The sequence below is a fragment of the Narcine bancroftii genome, chromosome 3 (genome assembly GCF_036971445.1).
Source record: "Narcine bancroftii isolate sNarBan1 chromosome 3, sNarBan1.hap1, whole genome shotgun sequence".
NCBI classification, from domain to species: domain Eukaryota; kingdom Metazoa; phylum Chordata; class Chondrichthyes; order Torpediniformes; family Narcinidae; genus Narcine; species Narcine bancroftii.
Window position 1 is genome coordinate 220,984,139 of NC_091471.1, and position 18,790 is coordinate 221,002,928.

The window sequence follows — 18,790 nt, forward strand, 5'->3', positions numbered from 1 at the left end:
CTTCTCCACACACTCTTAGCAAATCTGCATTGAGCAAAGAAGTAGGTGACTGCCTCCACTCCTCCATGAGGACAGCATGTGTGGGGGGGTGATGTTCCGGTTGTACAGGAAGGATCTGCCTTGGAGGGCTTCTCTCATCGCCGGCCAGGCCAAAATCATTGTCAACTGAATCAAGTCTGCTCTGGGACCAAACCAGCACAGATCTGGGCAGGAAGATCTCTGACAGCCTCACACTGCTCAGGGATATCGTTGCCTACATGCAAGACAGGGGCCTTCAATCACATATCTCACACTGATGGACATGCTCTTCAAAATTGCTATGTACTTTGCCAGTTTATCCAAGCAAATTCACCCCTCATATAATCCTGTTAACCTTCCTAAAGTCTGTGAATTAACAGTGTCACTCTCCATCCTGATGAAAAATCCATCAAATTGTGGTGACACTTTCCCAAGGAAAACTTCCTTCACTGCATTGCTACAGTTTCATTCTCCTGATCTACATGCATATTAAAGACAACTGCTGTATCTTTGTTGCATGCTTCCCTTATTTCTTGCTGGCACCATCTCCAATCTCACAGCTACTGTTTTGTGATCTGTACAGCAGTCCCACTAATGTTTTCTGCCTTGTAGTGTTCCACAACTCAACACATATAGATTGCACCTCATCTAAGCTGATGAGCTTCCTTTGAATTGTGTTAACTTCCTTTTTAATGAGCAATGCTACCCCACATCCTTTATTTTTCAGTCTAACCTTCCTAAATTGTCAGTATCTTGAATATTAAGTTGCCATCCCTGGTCACCCTGGAGCCATACCTCAATAATCCGAATTAGATAATAACCGTTAACTGATAATCTCTGGATTGCTCCTGGCTTTGGGATAAAGAACCACATGGGTCATTTTTGTCTTTTATGAATTAAATAGTACTGTCACTTGTCCCTTGCTAATAATTTTTCACCATTCCTTTAACCATATAAACACTTACAGCACAGAACAGGCCAGTTCGACCCTACTAGTCCATGCCGTAACAAATTCCCACCCTCCTAGTCCCACTGACCAGCACCCGGTCCATACCCCTCCAGTCCTCTCCTCTCCATGTAACTATCCAGTTTATCCTTAAATGTAACCAATGATCCCGCCTCAACCACGTCTGCCGGAAGCTTATTCCACATCCCTACCACCCTTTGCGTAAAGAAATTTCCCCTCATGTTCCCCTTATAATTTTCCCCCTTCAATCTTAAACCATGCCCTCTAGTTTGAATCTCCCCCACTCTTAATTGAAAAAGCCTATCCACATTTACTCCGTCTGTCCCTTTTAAAATCTTAAACACCTCTATCAAGTCCCCCCTCAATCTTCTACGCTCCAGAGAAAAAAAGCCCTAGTCTGCACAACCTTTCCCCGTAACTCAAACCTTGAAATCCTGTCAACAGTCTCGTGAACCTTCTCTGTACTCTCTCTATTTTGTTTATATCTTTCCTATAATTTGGTGACCAAAACTATACACAGTATTCCAAATTTGGCCTCACCAATGCCTTGTACAATTTCATCATAACCTCCCTACTCTTGAATTCAATACTCCGATTTATGAAGGCCAACATTCCAAATGCCTTCTTCACCACACCATCTACCTGAGTATCAGCCTTGAGGGTACTATTTACCATCACTCCTAAATCCCTTTGTTGCTCTGCACATCTCAATAGCCTACCATTTAATGCATATGACCTATTTAGATTTGCCTTTCCAAAATATAACACCTCACACTTATCTGTATTAAATTCCATCAGCCATTTCTCAGCCCACACCTCCAGCCTTCCTAAATCATCTTTTAATCTACAGTAATCTTCCTCACTGTCCACAACACCACCAATCTTTGTATCATCCACAAACTTGCTTATCCAATTCTCCACCCCTACTTCCAGATTGTTAATATAACAAACAATAGTGGACTCAGGACCGACCCCTGAGGAACTCCACTAGTCACCGGCCTCCAATTGGACAAACAATTTTCTACCACTACTCTCTGACACCTCCCATCCAACCATTGCTGAATGCATTTCATTACCTCCTTATTTATACCTAATGCCTCCACCATTTTTCCTAACCTCCTGTGGTGAACTTTGTCAAAAGCTTTACTGAAGTCTAAATAGTCAACATCCACAGCTTTCCCTTCATCAACCTTTTTTGTAACCCCCTCGAAAAACTCAATCAGGTTGTCAAGCATGATCTACCCCTGACAAAACCATACTGATTACTCCCTATCAATCCCTGTACCTCCAAATATTTGTAAATACCATCCCTCAGAACACTTTCCATCAACTTACCCACCACAGACGTCAGACTCACGGGCCTATAATTCCCAGGTTTACATTTGGACCCTTTCTTAAACAGCGGAACCACATGCGCCACCCTCCAATCCTTTGGCAATACCCCCGTGACCACTACCACCATGACTAAATATCTCTGTTAATGGCCCCACTATCTGTCCACAAGCCTCCCTGAGTGTCCTTGGGAATATTTTGTCCGGTCCCGGAGATTTATCCACCTTTATCTTTTTCAACACAGCCATCACTACCTCCTTGGTTATCCTTATATGCTTCATGACCTCCCCACTATTTTTCTTTACTTCAACTGGTTCAATATTTTTTTCCCTAGTGAATACCGAGGCAAAGAAATCATTCAAAATTTCCCCCATTTCCTCTGACTTCTCACTAAGCCTACCTTCGCTATCTACAAGGGGTCCAATTTTATCGCTCACTAATCTTTTACTTTTAATGTACCTATAGAAACCCTTTGGATTTATTTTTACTCCGACTGCCAAAGCCTCTTCGTGCCTTTTTTTGGCCTTTCTAATTTCTTTCTTAAGATTCCTTCTACACTCCTTGTAGTCCTCCTTCAAAATCTTAGCTTCCTGCTCTTTAGACCTCTTGTACACCTCCCTTTTTCTCCTAACCAAATTTCCAATATTCCTCGAAAACCAAGCCTCCCTATGATTTCCAGCCTTTCCTTTGATCCTCACTGGGACATATCTGCTCTGTACCCTCAAAATTTCTTTTTTGAATATCCTCCATTTTTCATTTACATCCTTACCTGAAAATATCCTGTCCCACTCAATACTCCCCAAATCCCTTCTTATTCCTTCGAAATTTGCTCTTCTCCAATCCAGAACCTCAACTTTAGGCCCCTCCTTGCTCTTCCCTCAAACTACCCGAAAACTAACAGAGTTATGATCACAAAACCCAATTTGTTCTCCAACATTAATGTCCGATACCTGACCTAGCTCATTCCCTAACAGGAGATCTAGTATTACACCGTCCCGAGTCAGTTCTTCGACTAATTGATTTAGAAAACAATCTTGAACACATTTAACGAACTCTAGCCCATCCAGCCCTCTAACTGTATGGGTATCCCAATCAATGTGATGGAAGTTCAAATCTCCCATGATCACTACCTTACGATTCTCACACATATACGTTATCTCCCTACAAATTTGTTCCTCTAATTTTCTTGGCCCATTTGGTGGTCTGTAATACACCCCTATTAGCACCCTCATGCCTCCTTCACCCCTCAATTCCACCCAAACAGCCTCACTGGACGATCCCTCCAGACCATCCTGCCACCTCACGGCAGTAATGTCCTCCTTAACAAGCAGAGCAACTCCTCCCCCTTTTTTACCCCCTGCTCTATCACATCTAAAACAAATGTACCCTCTTTTACTTTTTTTTCCTGACTTTTGCTGCTATCATCTCCTTAACTTCTTCACTTAATCCCTAGCCGTTCTTGTTAAAACTTCCCAAGTCCCATGATCAAAACTCCCTGTGAAGATATTGGTTCTCTTCCAATTCAGATGTAACCCATTCCTCTTGTCGAGGTCTGGCCATTCCTGGAAGTGAGTTCAATTATCCAAATATCTGACTCCTTCCCTCCTGCATCAGCTCCTTAGCCACATATTAAACTGCATGCTTTGTTTTTTCTTGTCTTAGCATGTGGCTCAAGTAGGAATCCAGAGATTACAACCCTTCAAATCCTGTGTTTTAACGTCACCTAGCTCCTTGAACTCATTCTCTAGGACCACACATCTCTCTTTCTAGCCATGTCATTGGTAGAAAATATGGACGTCAACCTCTGGCTGATGTCGCTCCCATCTCAGAATCTCCTGCACTCATTCCTCAGCTCACTGGCCCAATACTCTGGTCAGTAGCATCTAAAGCATGAAACAGAGAACCTGAATGTTCACAATTTCTTGTGGCCAAACTAAATAGATTTATTACTTGCATAATACCTGATACAAACTCAAAACAGCAACAAAATGATATGAAGATCTTGAAATCATCAGTCGATATAGTCAAAATCCTCCGGAATTCCAAAAGTCTTATCAATTTGATTCTGTTCAAATCCAAATTTTTTCTTAGCCCAGGATTTTATGGTAAAGATATTATCTAAAAAAGCAAATTGAAATTACAATTAACCTGAGACATCATCTGATTTTTCAATATAACACTTGTAAATAGATAATAAATATTTGATTACCACTCTTTGGAGTGTAGATCTTTTCTAACTCACCTGTCCACCTATTGGCTGCATCCTTTGCAATTTTGTTTGACTGCCCTATTAAACAGACAGAAGAATACATTCAGAATGACTACACTTTTGAACAATAGAGGCCAATTATTCCTAACAAGGGAATATAATTGATAATATTCCATATACTGACTAACGTAACAAACCTTGGTAACCATGTGCATAACAATGAGGACATCTGCAGACTTGAGGATGATATAAATGGAAGATGTCTGGAGATATCCAAGATGGAGACAAAGAGATCAAGGGGAGAGTGTTGCCAGAGACGGAGCAAGTGAATTTGAGGTCAAGTTAAAAGTTAGCAGCAGAGTGAATAAAGTTGACGAGCTCATCATTAGTGCAGGAGGCAGCACCAATGTAGTTGTCGGTGTAGCAAAGGAATTGTTGAAGAGACTTACTAGAGGACATTAAGGACAGAGGAGTGAGGAGTTTAAAGCAAAGGTTTTTTTAATAAAAACAGTACACAGTGGGTGCCTGGTATTGAATGGGCTACCTGGACTAGAGGTGGAAGTAGATACAATAGTTGTTCTTGAGAGGCTTTTAGGTAGACACATGAATAAGTAGAGGATAGAAGGATGTGTATCATGTGCTAGCAATAGTTTTAGATTCAATTAGGTGTCATATTCAGTGCAAATAGAGTGCAGAGGGTCTGTTCCTGTGGTAAACTTGTCTATGTTCTATGTTCATTCATATGTAATAAACACAATGCTGCCAAATGACACACCCGATCAAATTCATAGATCTACAAGACTAAAATAGTGCATTAACTTAAATGCTCCCTCACCTCATGTCAAAGATTTCCACAGAGCCACTTAGTTTGATTGTAACGACTGTTCTGGCTCAGATTTTAATTTACAACTCATGGGGCTGCAATATGTACAAAAAATGGAACCCCTCAGAAATCAATACAGTCAATTCTGTGGATCAACATGAGAAGAGCAGGTACCTCGATGAGTACTTCTCTGTTTTTACTGTGAAGAATGACATGAGAATTAGGGAACTTGGTGCAGTCAATGTCTCGAGAAAGGGCAGTATAGTGACTGAAAAGGTGCAAAAGTTTCTGATGCACATGAAGGTAGGTAAATCTGCTGGGCTTGATCAGACACAACTGAGAACACTGAGAAGCTAAAGTGGAAAATGTGGTGCCCTGGCTAAGATTTATGAGTTGTCATTAAGTAAAGGTGAGAATGTAGATCAGCCTGCAGCTGACGTGGACATAAATCTTCGTCCGGGAAGCCAAGCCAAAGAAAGAAGAAACAGCATTGTACAGGCCCACAATGTTGTGCTGACCTACACAATGCTGGATTAAGATATTGCAGGGCTTGTAGCATTTATTTTAAAGCGGGGCCCTAAACTGTGTTGGCTGGAACATGCGCAATGAGGGGGAAGTTGATGGCAGCGTCTACCCCCCCACCCCGTGAGAATTTCTGAAGCTGATCCTGCATGTCTGTTATGTTAAGTTTGAAATAATCTTAATTATTCTTCACAAAATGATGCTAGCTATCTCAGATCACTATATATTCAGTGATTGCCAGTGGTATATCTAGGGAACATAGCAACTATGACAAACTCTGAAATTCCCCACCCCCATCTCGTTAAAACTTACTAACACATTTTGCACTTCCACTGATATTGCTCCCCTCCCCTTTTAAAATTTACTTACACATTTTGATAAATGTGGTCTATGCAGAGTTTTATAGGGCTGCAACATTACTTCATATCTCAGGGCATACCTCGTCCCCTTGTTATGTGCCCAGAGAACTCCAAAACCCAGCAGCATAGAAATTCACTAAGACAATGGTCACTTGAACAAAAGTTGCTTTTAATTTTTTAGAAACATAATAACAAGATCAAACTTTAACTTATTAGTATTAACTTAACCCCCCCCCCCCCTATAATGCTAAGCACAGGTCTATGTAATGTGTATATGCTCAGAAAATTCTTTGTTTCACAGTCCAATCATTCACTTCTCCAAGTTCACCGGTATCAGGCAAATCTCATACTGTGCACAGAATTTAACATTGAAGAGTCTTCACCAGGCTCTGGTGTTTAAAGTTAAATGGTTACTGCTTAGGATGGTTCCTTTTGGTTTCAGAGAGAAATTTGTTGCTCGTTGGACACACACAAACTAATTTCCGCCAATCAGTTAATTCAATATCTTGCTGAAGAAACTTGCCCCATCATGAGTTTTCCAAATGATAACCTCTTCTTCCAGGCCACCACACTTCAGCCATCCATTTCCTCTTGTAAGGATGACAAGGATTTTGAACAGGCTGAACTCAGAACTCACAACTGGTCTTTAAAATGGGGTTTTCAACAAGCCTGCCAGTTTGCCATGTTTCAGACCCAACTGCTATTGTCGAACTCACTTCTCTCTCTTTTTGCTTGTAAAAACCTTCTCCCAAGGCTCCAAATCCAATGTTTGAAAGATCTTATCAGTACTTCTGAGCCTGGACTTTATTGCCCATACACAATAGATCAGCATTCTTCATTGCTTCTGCAAAGCCAACCAGAGTTTCAATGCCTAGTTTCAGCAAAGCTTTTGCTTTTTAAATTAAATGCATTTTGTGAAGTGTTACTCTGTTTGTGAAGTGACCTACACTAAACCGCCCCCACAATCTATCTCTTTTAAAGACATATTTATTGATAACCATACTACTATAACCCATACACCCTAAGTAATGAAGGCAAGTCCACCATATACCTTCACCATTCTATCAACCTGCAGGGCAATCTTGAGATCTATGGGCCTTGAACCAAAGAACAATACAACACAGACCCAGGCCCCTCAGCCCTCTAGTCTGTGCCAAACTATTATTTTCGCTAGTCTCACTGATCTGCACCATGGCCATAGCGCTCCATACCCCTCCAATCCAAGTACCTGTCCAAATTCTTCTTTAAAAATTAAAACTGAGCCCACACTCACCACTTCAGATGGGAGCTCATTCCATACTTCTACCATACATTACATTCTACCATACATTATTTTAACATTTAAAAAAACTTACTTTGTTGTTGTTTAAACACTGTTACAAATTATTTGCTCTTGCCACTGGGCTGTTTTTAAAAAATAACTGGTTCTCCGAAAAAACATTTATCCGACATGGGCCCGGTCCCGACCATTTTGGATAATTGGAGTTGTACTGTATATTTAGCCTCATCACTGGACATTCTAATCAGCTTGAGAGAGTCAACTGGCCTCGGCATTCTTGCTGAATGAGTATTTCCAACTCATCGAGAAGAGGTACACACCCCTCAATCTGTTCCTACTGGTCTCTCTGCACGAGTTGCTTCTTATGTGGACTGTTCCCATCTGTTAATGCAGTTGTAGAGGTGCAGCAATATATGCAGAGAGACATGGCAAATTATACCACATTAACATGGCTGGTGATGTTCAGGAGAGATTTTCCACCCCATATAAATTGATCAAAATCTCATGTCCTTATAAATGTAGAAAATATGAGAAGGGAAAAGATATGGATTAGTAATTTTTTTTGACTTGCTGTCATTTATATTCTATCCATAAAAACAATTACATTTCAAAGATAGCAATAACCAGGGCAGCAAAATATTTGGTCTTAGAAAATACTACATGGGCAATAAAATGCTGTATTAAAGAGCACTTCAACTATGTAAACATAGAACTAACCCTGTTGTGTTTCAAGGGCCAGTTTGTTTTGAGAAATACTCTTATCAAGATCCTGTTGTGAGTCAAGGACAGGTTTCTTTACAAAATGATGTTAGGAAACAATAGGTTGGCTCAGGCACATAAAATAAAGACAACATTTCATCAGGAGTCATGGTCATACAGCACAGTACAGATCATTTGGCCCAACTCATCCCTGCCAACCCTGTTGGCATTCTGGGCAAAGACCCATTTGCCTGCATTTGTTTTAAAAAAAATCCTTCTAAGCCTTCTGATCCATATGTCAGTCCAAATGTCATTTGAACATCAAAATTGGACCCGCTTCTATTGTTTCTTCTAACAGCTCGTTCCAGATACACTCGTCCAGATACGGACTGTCCTTGGATTGAAAACGTTGCCCCTCAGGTTTCTTTTAAATCTCTCCCTTCAAACTAGAATTGGCTGCCTGGATAACCAACTGTGAGATTCACTTTATCCATGATCTTCGTGACATTACAAGCCTCGATAAGATTACTCCTCAGACTCAAGGGAATAAATACACAGCTGTCCAAACCCCTTCCAACAACTCAAACCTTTTTGTCCCAGCAACATCCTGATGAATCTTCTCTGCTCTCCTTCCAATATTGATATTCTTCCTTTTGCTGGGCAATGAAAACTGCTCAGAGTGCTCTGAGCATGGTCTCACCTTGTACAGATGAATCATGAGGTCCTAAGTTTTGTACTCAATACCCTGTCCAATGATCATCTTCTTCTCAGGGAACTATTCACCTGTACCCCAAGCATCTGTGTTCTACAATGCTCTTCAGAGTCCTGCCATTTACTGTACAAGTTCTACCCTGCTTTAACTTAACAAAGAGCAACATCTCACACTTGTCAGACTTAAATTCCATTTGCCACCCTTTGACCCACCTTTCAATTGATCTAGCTCTTGTTGTAAACTTACACATCCTTCCTTTCTCTCCACTCATCATCAAGTTTAGTGCCACTCAGAAATTAAGTAATCATATTGCTCCGCTATACAACTTCCCCCAGAACTGGCTTACACGTCTCACTGCTTGGGCGGCCAACCTCATCCTTTTGGTCAGTGACGCAAGGTAGGCGGCTGCCATGGTGGGTCGGTGGTGGGGGCGCGAGTGAGGCAAGCTTATCCCGCAAGTCTGCCAGTTGGGTCCGATTCTTGGTTGCGGAACCAATGCTTTGGCTGAACAACTCTCCAGGTGGCGACAACAGTGCGCCGTAGACCAGCTCTGCGGATGATATCTGTAGTTCTTCCTTTGGGGCTGTTCTAATGCCGAGCAGGGCCCAGGGCAATTCGTCCATCCAGTTGGGGCTGGTGAGGTGTGCCATACGAGCCGACTTGAGGTGCCGGTGGAAACGCTCCACTAGTCCGTTGGTCTGGGGATGGTACATGGTAGTCTGGTGGAGCTTGAACCCCAAGAGGTTCACCAGCTGTGACCAGAGGGCGGATGTGAACTGGCCGCCCCTGTCAATTGTCATGTGTGCTGGAACGCCGAACCTGGCGATCCAGTGGGCGAGCAGAGTTCTGGCACAGGACTCGGTGGAAGTGTCTTTCAGCGGGATGGCCATCTCGTCATGCGGTCGACCACAGTTAACAAGTAGTGGGCGTCCATGAACACTGGTAGGGGGCCCATGATTTCAACATGGATATGCTCAAACCTCTTGGTTGGGAGGTTCAAACTGCTGCACTGGAGACTTAACATGGCGCTCTACTTTAGAGGCATGGCACTATGTGCAGTTTTTCACCTTCTGGGCCACTTGTTTCTTGAAGTTATGCTACACGAATTGTTCTGCTACCATGCGCATCAAGCACTTGACCGAGGGGTGAGCCAAGTCATGGACCACGCTGAAAACCTGCAGCCTCCATTGCGATGGGACTACCGGGCGCAGTGAGCCAATGGAGATGTTGCAGAGCAGCGAATTGGGGCTGTCCAGCACTTTAAAGTCCTCAAAGCGGAGGCCCATGATGGCAGTGTGGAAGGCCTGTGTTTCCTCGTCCCCCTTCTGCGTCTGTCCTAGCTGGGCATAGTCCAGGCTGGGGAACAGGCTGTTGATGGTGGACCTTGAGAGCGCTTCTGCAACGACATTATTCTTACCTGCTTGGTGTCGGATGTGAACTCAGAGACATAGGACAGAACAGGGCCAGGAACTCCCTGTCGAAGGCACTGTATTTTAGTTCCAGAGGGTGGAGATGCTTGCTGAAGAATGCAAGCGGGTGCCACTGTCTGTTGATCGATTGCTCTAGGACACCCCCAATAGCCATGGCCAAAGTGTCCACTGAGAGTGCGGTGTGGGCGTCGGGCTGCGGGTGGGCCAGTAGAATGGCGCTCATCAGGGCGTCCTTCATCATGATAAAAGCATTCTTGGCCTCTTCTGTCCACTCCAGGGTCTTACTTTTGGCGGCAATCAGTGCGAACAACAGCCTCATGACGTGAGCCGCCCTCGAGATGAAATGGTGGTAGAAGTTGACCATCCCAGTGAATTCTTGTAGACCCTTGAGGACGTCAGGCTTCGGAAACTGGCGTACAGCTACGACCTCTCGGGTGATGGGGTGGCCCCGTCCGCAGAGTTGGTATGGCCCAGGAACTGCAGGGACTCCTTGCCCAACTGGCGCTTGACCATATTGACGGTGAGGCTGAACTCTGCCAGGCGAGCAAATAGTGCTCGGAGATGCACTTTGTGTTCATTGTGGTCCCGACTGGCAATGAGAATGTTGTCGAAATAGATAAACACAAAATCCAGGTCTCTTCCCACTGCGTCCATCAGCCGTTGAAATGTCTGGGCAACATTTTTAAGGCCAAAGGGCATCTGCAGGAACTTGAATAAGCTGAAAGGGGGTGATGATGGCGGTCTTGCCGACATCATTGAGGTGGACTGGGATTTGATGGTACCCCCGTACCAGGTTGACCAAGAACGCTCGGACGCCGTGCAAGTTGGCTGTAGTCCTATATATATATATGGGATGGGATTTCGGTCTGGTGTGGTCGCATTGTTGAGGTGACGGTAGTCCCCGCATGGGCGCCAACCCCCAGAAGCCTTCTGGATCATGTGGAGGGGGGAGGCCCAAGGGCTATCTGACCTGCAGATGATCCCCAACTTTTGTAGTCGGGAGAACTCCTCCTTTTCCAGTTGGAGCTTCAAGGGGGGGGGGAAAATCTGGCCTTGGCTTGGACAGGGTGGGGGGGGCCCTGGGTCGAAATGTGGTGGTGAATGCCATGCTGGGGCATGACAAAAGTGAGCTGAGGCCACAGGATGGCAGGGAATTTATTGAGTGTGCGAGAATACTCATCCTTGAGGGCGCTAATGAAAGCTATTCCTGGGTCGCACATGTTTGTGGTATCGAGGCTGACAGATTGGAATGTGCGGGCAAGCAGCAACCACTTGACTTTGATGTTCACCAACAGGTTGTGTGCCTGGAGGAAATCAGCTCCCAACAGCGCTGTGCCCAGTAGACTTCCAGCAAAATATCCTTGCCAATCTGGATCTGGGCACTGCGTATGCCAAAAGTCTTGATCGAGGATCCATTGGCTGTCCGTAGAGTGGGGCCTCGTGCTCGGTTCTCGAGGGCGGTCGGAGGAACAACACTCAGCTCTCCTCCAGGATACGTTGGCCACTGGTCTTAACGATCACGTGCACAACGCTGTTACCGAGGCCAACTGTCGCAGCCATCAACGGTGGCTGGCTGGGTTGTTACCCTGAAACGAACAGGGCTCCCTGCACTGCGGGCTTGGGCATCCCAGTGTTGATGGTAGAAACACCAGGTGGAGTGGGGCTCTTCAGGTTTGTGCTGGAGTGGGGGGGGGGGGGGCGCCTGCAGCCGGGTGGGTCCAGGACAGGTGACGTGGCTGAGGGCGGCCTTGTTTTCTCGCTTGGTCCGCCAGAGCACATCCGTGCGGGCTATGACTCTCCGTGGATCCTAGAGATCCTCATCTTCCAGCAGGAGTTGGATGTCTTCAGGCATCTGCTCGAGGAAGGCCTGCTCAAACATCATGCAGGGTCTGTAGCCCTCTGCCAACACGAGCATCTTGCCCATGAGGGCAGATGGGGTTCTGTCGCCCAGGGCGTCCAGGTGTAGGAGCCTGGCGGCGTACTGCTGACAGGAGAGGCCAAAGGTCCCGAGGAGGAGGCCTTTGAGAATGAGGTATTTACCTTCCTCAGGTGGGTTTCTGCTTCTGCTCCTCCCCCCCTTCTTTCCTCCTGTCCTCTCCCCCACCCCCACATTTTTATTCAGGCATTGTCTTGCATTTTGCTCATACCTTCAAAGGGCTCAGGCCCAAAGCATTGGTTGCATCCTATAGACGCGGCATGACCTGCTGAGCTTCTCCAGCATTTTTGTGTATTGCATCTGCAGACTTTCCTGTTTAATTCTATCAAATTATGATTGCTTTAAAGGTAACTGACACAATAAAGTTACTTTCTGAAATGTTGAGTTCCAATTTAAGCAGCAGTGCTGTAAAATCACAAGAAGATTAATGCAATTAGGGGCATGTCCTGACTTTGAGAAAACATCAGATCTTCTTGTGGCCAGTCAAAATTTGTGTTTGCAATGATAAAAGACAGTACCATGTCACCCTTTTCAAAACATAACCATAATAAAATAAGTATTTCCTGCTCCTGTTGATATAAAAAAATATATACATGCACTATAACAGTTTATAAGTTATAAAATTTATCTGTATGAACACCAAAAAGGTGCTGTACGGCATCAATTGACAATTATTGAATCCAATCGATCAAATTACTCACTGATTTGTTCTACAACTTCTGAATCACATTCTTGGTATTTTTCCAACTCTGTTTTCAACTGATTCCTTTCTCTTCGAAGTCCTTCCAATTCTTTTGATAAAGTTCCACGATTTTCCTGTTGTTAAAATAAATATTTCAAAATTACGTGTAGAATATTTTAGTGTAACTGCACAAAGATAGTTTAAAAAGTCTATCATGAGTTCAAAATTTCCTGGAGGTTTTATCTATCCCTCTCCCATGATTTTGATAATATTTCAGAAGAAGTGACCTTAATTTGTTATTTTTCTGGTATCCTATTAAATCTCTACAAGCAAACCTTACGTTTAGAAGTAGCCCAGTCAAAAACATTAAACACAGGAGAACTTTGTTGTGATTAACCATCCAAAATTATTCCAATTCTGTGCACTGCAAATTATTAACTGTGTTCAAATATCAACTCCTTTCCTATTAAAAAAGTCCACTGCAGCAGTTCACACCTCCTAATTAATCAGGAAGGGACAGCAGCGCCTCCACTTCCTAAGGAGGTTGAGCAGAGCAAAGCAAGGCATCTAGGCCCCATCTTGATATTTTACAGGAGCACAATTGAGAGTGTTCTTGGGTGCCTGCATCATTGTGTGGTATGAATAAAACACAGAAGTCTGCAGACACTATGATTGTGTAGGCTAGCAGTCTCTCTGCAGCGAAGCGATCTCCCAGTCTGCATCCAGTCTCTCTGAGGCCTTCTCTACATCAGAGAGACTGGATGGAAACTGGGAGATCTCTTCACTCTGTCCACATCAGTGACAGGGATCTTCCAGTGGCCAATCATTTCAATTATGCGCCTCATTCCTGCACTGAACTGTCTGTCCATCACCAAGTGTACTGGCAAACCAAGACCACCCATAAATTGGAGGAGCAACACTTAATTTTCCATCTGGGCATTCTCCAACTGGATGGCATTAACATCAACTTCTCCAGTTTCTGGCAGCCTACACCCCACTCTCCTTCTCTTTGAATTCTTTTCTCCAGCTCTCTATTCCCTTCTCTCTCAATTCAGAGCCATCTCCCTTTCCCCCGTTTGCTGGTGTTCCCTCCCTCCCTTATCCACATTACCTCCTGCCTGTGGGACTGTGCCCCTCCCCCAACCATTTTGTTCGGGCGCTTGTCTACATTTTGCTCATACCTTGATGAAGGGCTGAAGCCCAAACTGTTAGTTATGTATCTTAATCCGCTCTTTCCTGATTACACTGCAAATTGCTCTTTCAATTCCATTTTGGTATTATTATGATTCCAGATAAAAACTCCCATTGGATTAAATTAGCATTTACTCATATTCCTTTGCATCTTTTCTCCAAATTTAAATTTGTATTGCGTGTTCCCAGACATTATACTTGTTGAAAAAAGAAATCCAACTTCTCCATTCCATATTAAAGTTGGGCAGCTAGTTGAGGTGCCTGACCCTCAGGTGTAGTCTATGAAATTTACACATTTTCCGCAAAATAGGCAGAAGATTAAGGAAGATGTACTCTAGTAAGAGGTGTTACGACTTCAGTGAACCCCATATACCAGCAGCAATAGAAATACACCAAAGCAATGAATGGTTCCTTAAATAAAATTTGTTTAACTCTCTGAGTATAGAATAAGATCAACACTTATCAACACTAAGTTATTTACACAATCTCTCCCCCCACCCAAACTAATCTAAGATCAAGTGTGTGTAATGCGTTTTCAAGAAAGTCCTTTTTATTGGCCAATCTTCCACTGTCCACGTTTCCAAAGCTGCAGTTTCCAGTAATCTTCAATCCTGTGCACAGAATCAAACAGTCATTACGATCAAGCAAATTTCAGTGCTTTCCTTAGAACTACCAGGAAGGAAAGTTGTGAAGGGTTACAGAGAGGGTTACAGAGAGACTCCAAATAGGAGTGTCTTCCAGAAGAAACCTGACTTCTTTCCAGGTTCTTCTCACAGAGTTCTCCTCCTCTTCGCCACTCTGGGAAGACTAGCTGCCACTCCTGATTTCCACAGAGATTACACTCCGGCTCCCATATCAGAACTCTGCCCAGTCTTGAAAAAGCGGGAGGCTTTTCTGCAGGGTCATCTTCTGTCCAGCCTTTTCTCAGACTGCCTCCTGCAAACTGCCTTCGGTCTCCTTCTCTGCCCCTCACCTCCTGATGTTCCAGGCACTGTTTATTTTTTGGTTTCAGTTTGAAAATGTTGCAATTTCCAGGCTTTACAAAATACACATGGTCCCAACTCTCTACAAATGTTTCAGTTGCATATGTTGCTAAAGCCCAGAACCTTCTGTTTGCACCTGCCCTCAGAACTTTGCAAGACTGTGCCTGTGAAATACATGTAACCTAACAGCTAACCCAAATCTAATCCCTTTTATAAGCATATATTTAATTAACCCATTGCATCACATAGGATAGCAGATCATGGAATAATCGGAATATGGTCAGAGCTAGAGTAAGGAAGGTGTGGATGGCAGGCAGGTAGAGAGGGCAATGGATGAGAAAAGAGAAGGATGAATGGGGTGAGGGATCAGGAAAGAAAGTGGGGGGGGGGGAAGCTAAAGAAAATAAGAGATGAGGGCAGGAGAGAGGGTCCAGGAAATTGGAGGTTGATGTTGTCTGGTCGGAGATTGCCAAGACAGAAGACAAGTTGATGTTCTTCTAATTTACATGTGGTGTTAACTTGGCAGTGCAGTAGGCCATGGACAGACATGTCAATGTGGGAATGGAAGTGGAATTAAAATGGCCAGCTACCTACTGCCAATTAAAGGACCATAGAACACAGGACACTGCAGCACAGGAGACCCTTCAGCCCATTTTAGTCCATGCCTATCCAAATTTCTCTTAAATTTTGAAATCAATCCCATATTCACAACTTCCGCTGGCAACTCAGTCCACACACTCACCATTTTCTGAGTGAATAAGATCCTTCTAATATACCCCTTAAACATTTCACTTTTCCAGTTCTTGTCTCATCCAACCTTGTGTGCATATTCCCTACCTACACCCCTCATTATTTTGTGCAAATCTATCAAATCTCCCCACATTCTCCACACTCCAGGAAATAAAGTCCTAATCTATTCCCTCTCCTCCTGCAACTCAGCTCCTCCAATCCCAACAAAATCCTTGAAAATTTTCTCTGTACTTTCAGTCTTGCTGACCTTTCTTGAAGGTAGGTGATCAAAACTACACACAATCCTCCAAATAATTCCCAACTTGTGCACTCAATGCTTTGATTTATGAAGGCCAATGTGCCAAAAACTCTCTTTACAATCCTATTTATCTTTGATCCCTCTTTCAAAGTATTATCCTTCTGTATTCCCAGATCCCTCTGCTCGACTGCACTCTGCTGTGTCCTACAGTTTACCATGCAAGTTCTACCCTGAAAGGAATAAATTCTCCTCGTGTCTGCGTAGGTTTCCTCCGGTCTCTCGAAATGGTTGTAAATCCTGTCCCAAAAAATCCTCGCCAATAGTTTGCCCACCACTGATGTAAAACTCAGTAGTCTATAATTCCCAGGATTTTCCCACTTACTTTCTAAACAAGGAACCTGCCGTATGGCTAGGGAGGACAGAAAAATCATTGCCAATGTTCCAGCAATCTTTTCTCTTGGTTCCTGCAGCAACCTGGGGTATATCACATTCAGTCCCAGGAACTTACCTATCCAAATGCTTTTAAGAAGATCTAGCACTTCCTCTTTCTTAACGTTAACATGCTCCAGCATATTAGCCTGTTCTACACTGAACTCACATTCATCAAGGTCCCTCTACCTAGTGAACACTGAACCTCCCCTATCTTTTCTGCCTTGAGCCACTTTATCTCCCAACTTTATTCTTAATCAGTCCTTTCCTCACTCTAGTCATCCTACTGTTCAAGTATGTGTTGAACACCTTGGTTTAGGGTTTTTCTTAATCCTAGTTGCCTTTTCATGCCCCCTTCTAGCTCTCTTAAGTTCTTTCTTAAGTTCCTTCCTGTTTGCTGTATAATTCTCATGAGTCCTTCCTGACTTTTGCTTCCTGCTACCTTTTGGGGCAGCACAGTTGGCATAGCGGTTAGCGCAACACCTTTACTACACCAGCGATCAGGACTGGGGTTCGAATCCCGCGTTGTATGTAAGGAGTTTATACATTCTCCCCTTGTCTTCGTGGGTTTCCTTTAGGGCCTCCGGTTTCCTCCTACCTGGTGCAGTAAAGGCAGCACGGACTCGTGGGCTGAAATGGCCTGTTACTGTGCTGTATGTCTAAAAGTTATTTAAAACATTTTCCTGACTAGCTATACCACCTCTCTCGTCAACCATGGCTCCTTTACCTTACCATCCATATCCTGGCAAGCTCGTCAATGCGATACATTATCATCCATGATATTTACCAGTTATTTTGCTTTTAAGAAGAAAACATTTGTGCAATGACAACACTGACATAAAAATGCAACGTTCTTCTGACAGCGAAGAACAAAATAGTCTATACTGTACCAATAGTCAAAGCACAGAAATGCTGGTCTTGCAGCACTTATAGGAGGTAAAGATATATTACTGACATATTAGACCTAAGCGCCTCCTCAAGATATGAGTGAAAAAACAGGCCTCTGAATTAAAGGCCGGGGAAAGATGGGGGAAGAATGGGAGGGGGAGGAATACAGACCAATGGACAAAAAGTATTAATTGGAATATGATGAGAAAAGGTGAAAATTGATTTTGGCTCTGTGAAAGGAATTAGAGTAAAAAGAGAAGAAAGTACGATAGAGTGTTAGAAGAAAGGAGAAGAAATTGGGGGGGGGGGGGGAGGGAGGTATTTTAATGGAAACTGAAGAAGTCGATGCTATTGGCATCCAGTTGGAGAGTGCCCAGAAGGAAGATGAGGTGTTGTTCCTCCAATTTGCGAGTGGTCTAGTCTGGCAGTGCATGCGACCATGGACAGACATGTCAGCAAGGGAATGGGACTGGAAACTGAAATGGGTGGCCAGTGGGAGATCCATACTATTGCAGCTGACAGAGCTGAGGTGCTCAATAAAGCCATCTCCCAGTCTGCATCCCATCACTCTGATGTCGAGGAAACTGTAAAGGAAGCACCGGATGCAGTAGATGACAAGCAAAATATTAAATTGGTTTCAACCACATTCTTCTAATTTTAAACAAGTTCAACACAAAAAACCTTACTGTATTCTCGCGCCCCACTTTGGCTTTCTCGATAATTTGATGTAAATTTTGTTTCCTTTCAGTTCCTTCAATGAGCTGGAATAAAAAAGATCAAAAAGCAAATTTCTGAAGTATTTTAAGATTGAAGATCCCCATTCAGTAGTAATAATCTTAATTAAACCAATGCATAATCCAACGCAGACAAATATATTGAGTGAGCGAAATGAAGATGGACAGACTCAGCAGGTCAGGCAGCATTCTTGGAGAAATGGTCAATCAATATTTCTGGTCAGGTCTCCATCTTGACAGAACTCCATATCCCATCATCTGTAGTTCACATGATTTCCTATCTCCCTACTTCACTGCTACTTTTTAGGACACATCTAGATTAAAGAAGTTTTCCTCAAGTCTCAGTAAAGGATTCTGATTTGAAAAATTGCGTGACTATCTCTCTTCATCAATGCTGCCTGATCTGCTGAGAACCTTCAGCTTTTCTTTGCTTACTCATGATTTCAGTATCTACAATTCTTGTGTTTCCCTGATTTTAAAATTTATTTTGTCCCAAAGGAGCGAATATTTGTCACACTTGGCTATTACCAGATCTGACTGGACAACATAACATTCAGGCAGCTTATCTCTGAAACCCATTACTTCAGTATTGTCCAACACATTGGGGTC

General features: G+C 43.5%; 1 protein-coding gene across 1 annotated transcript in view; it reads right to left on the bottom strand.

Moving 5' to 3' along the window:
• Window positions 1-4,235: 4,235 nt before the first annotated feature.
• Window positions 4,236-18,790, bottom strand: part of mnd1 (meiotic nuclear divisions 1 homolog (S. cerevisiae)) — a 75,232-nt gene continuing 60,677 nt past the window's right edge. Inside the window, exons 5-8 of the mRNA XM_069922887.1 lie at window positions 18,134-18,208; window positions 12,988-13,102; window positions 4,560-4,604; window positions 4,236-4,435 (exon numbers count right to left, since the gene is read on the bottom strand). Coding sequence (XP_069778988.1) covers window positions 4,329-4,435; window positions 4,560-4,604; window positions 12,988-13,102; window positions 18,134-18,208 — 342 coding nt within the window. The 3' untranslated portion in view covers window positions 4,236-4,328. The remainder of the gene's footprint in view (window positions 4,436-4,559; window positions 4,605-12,987; window positions 13,103-18,133; window positions 18,209-18,790) is intronic.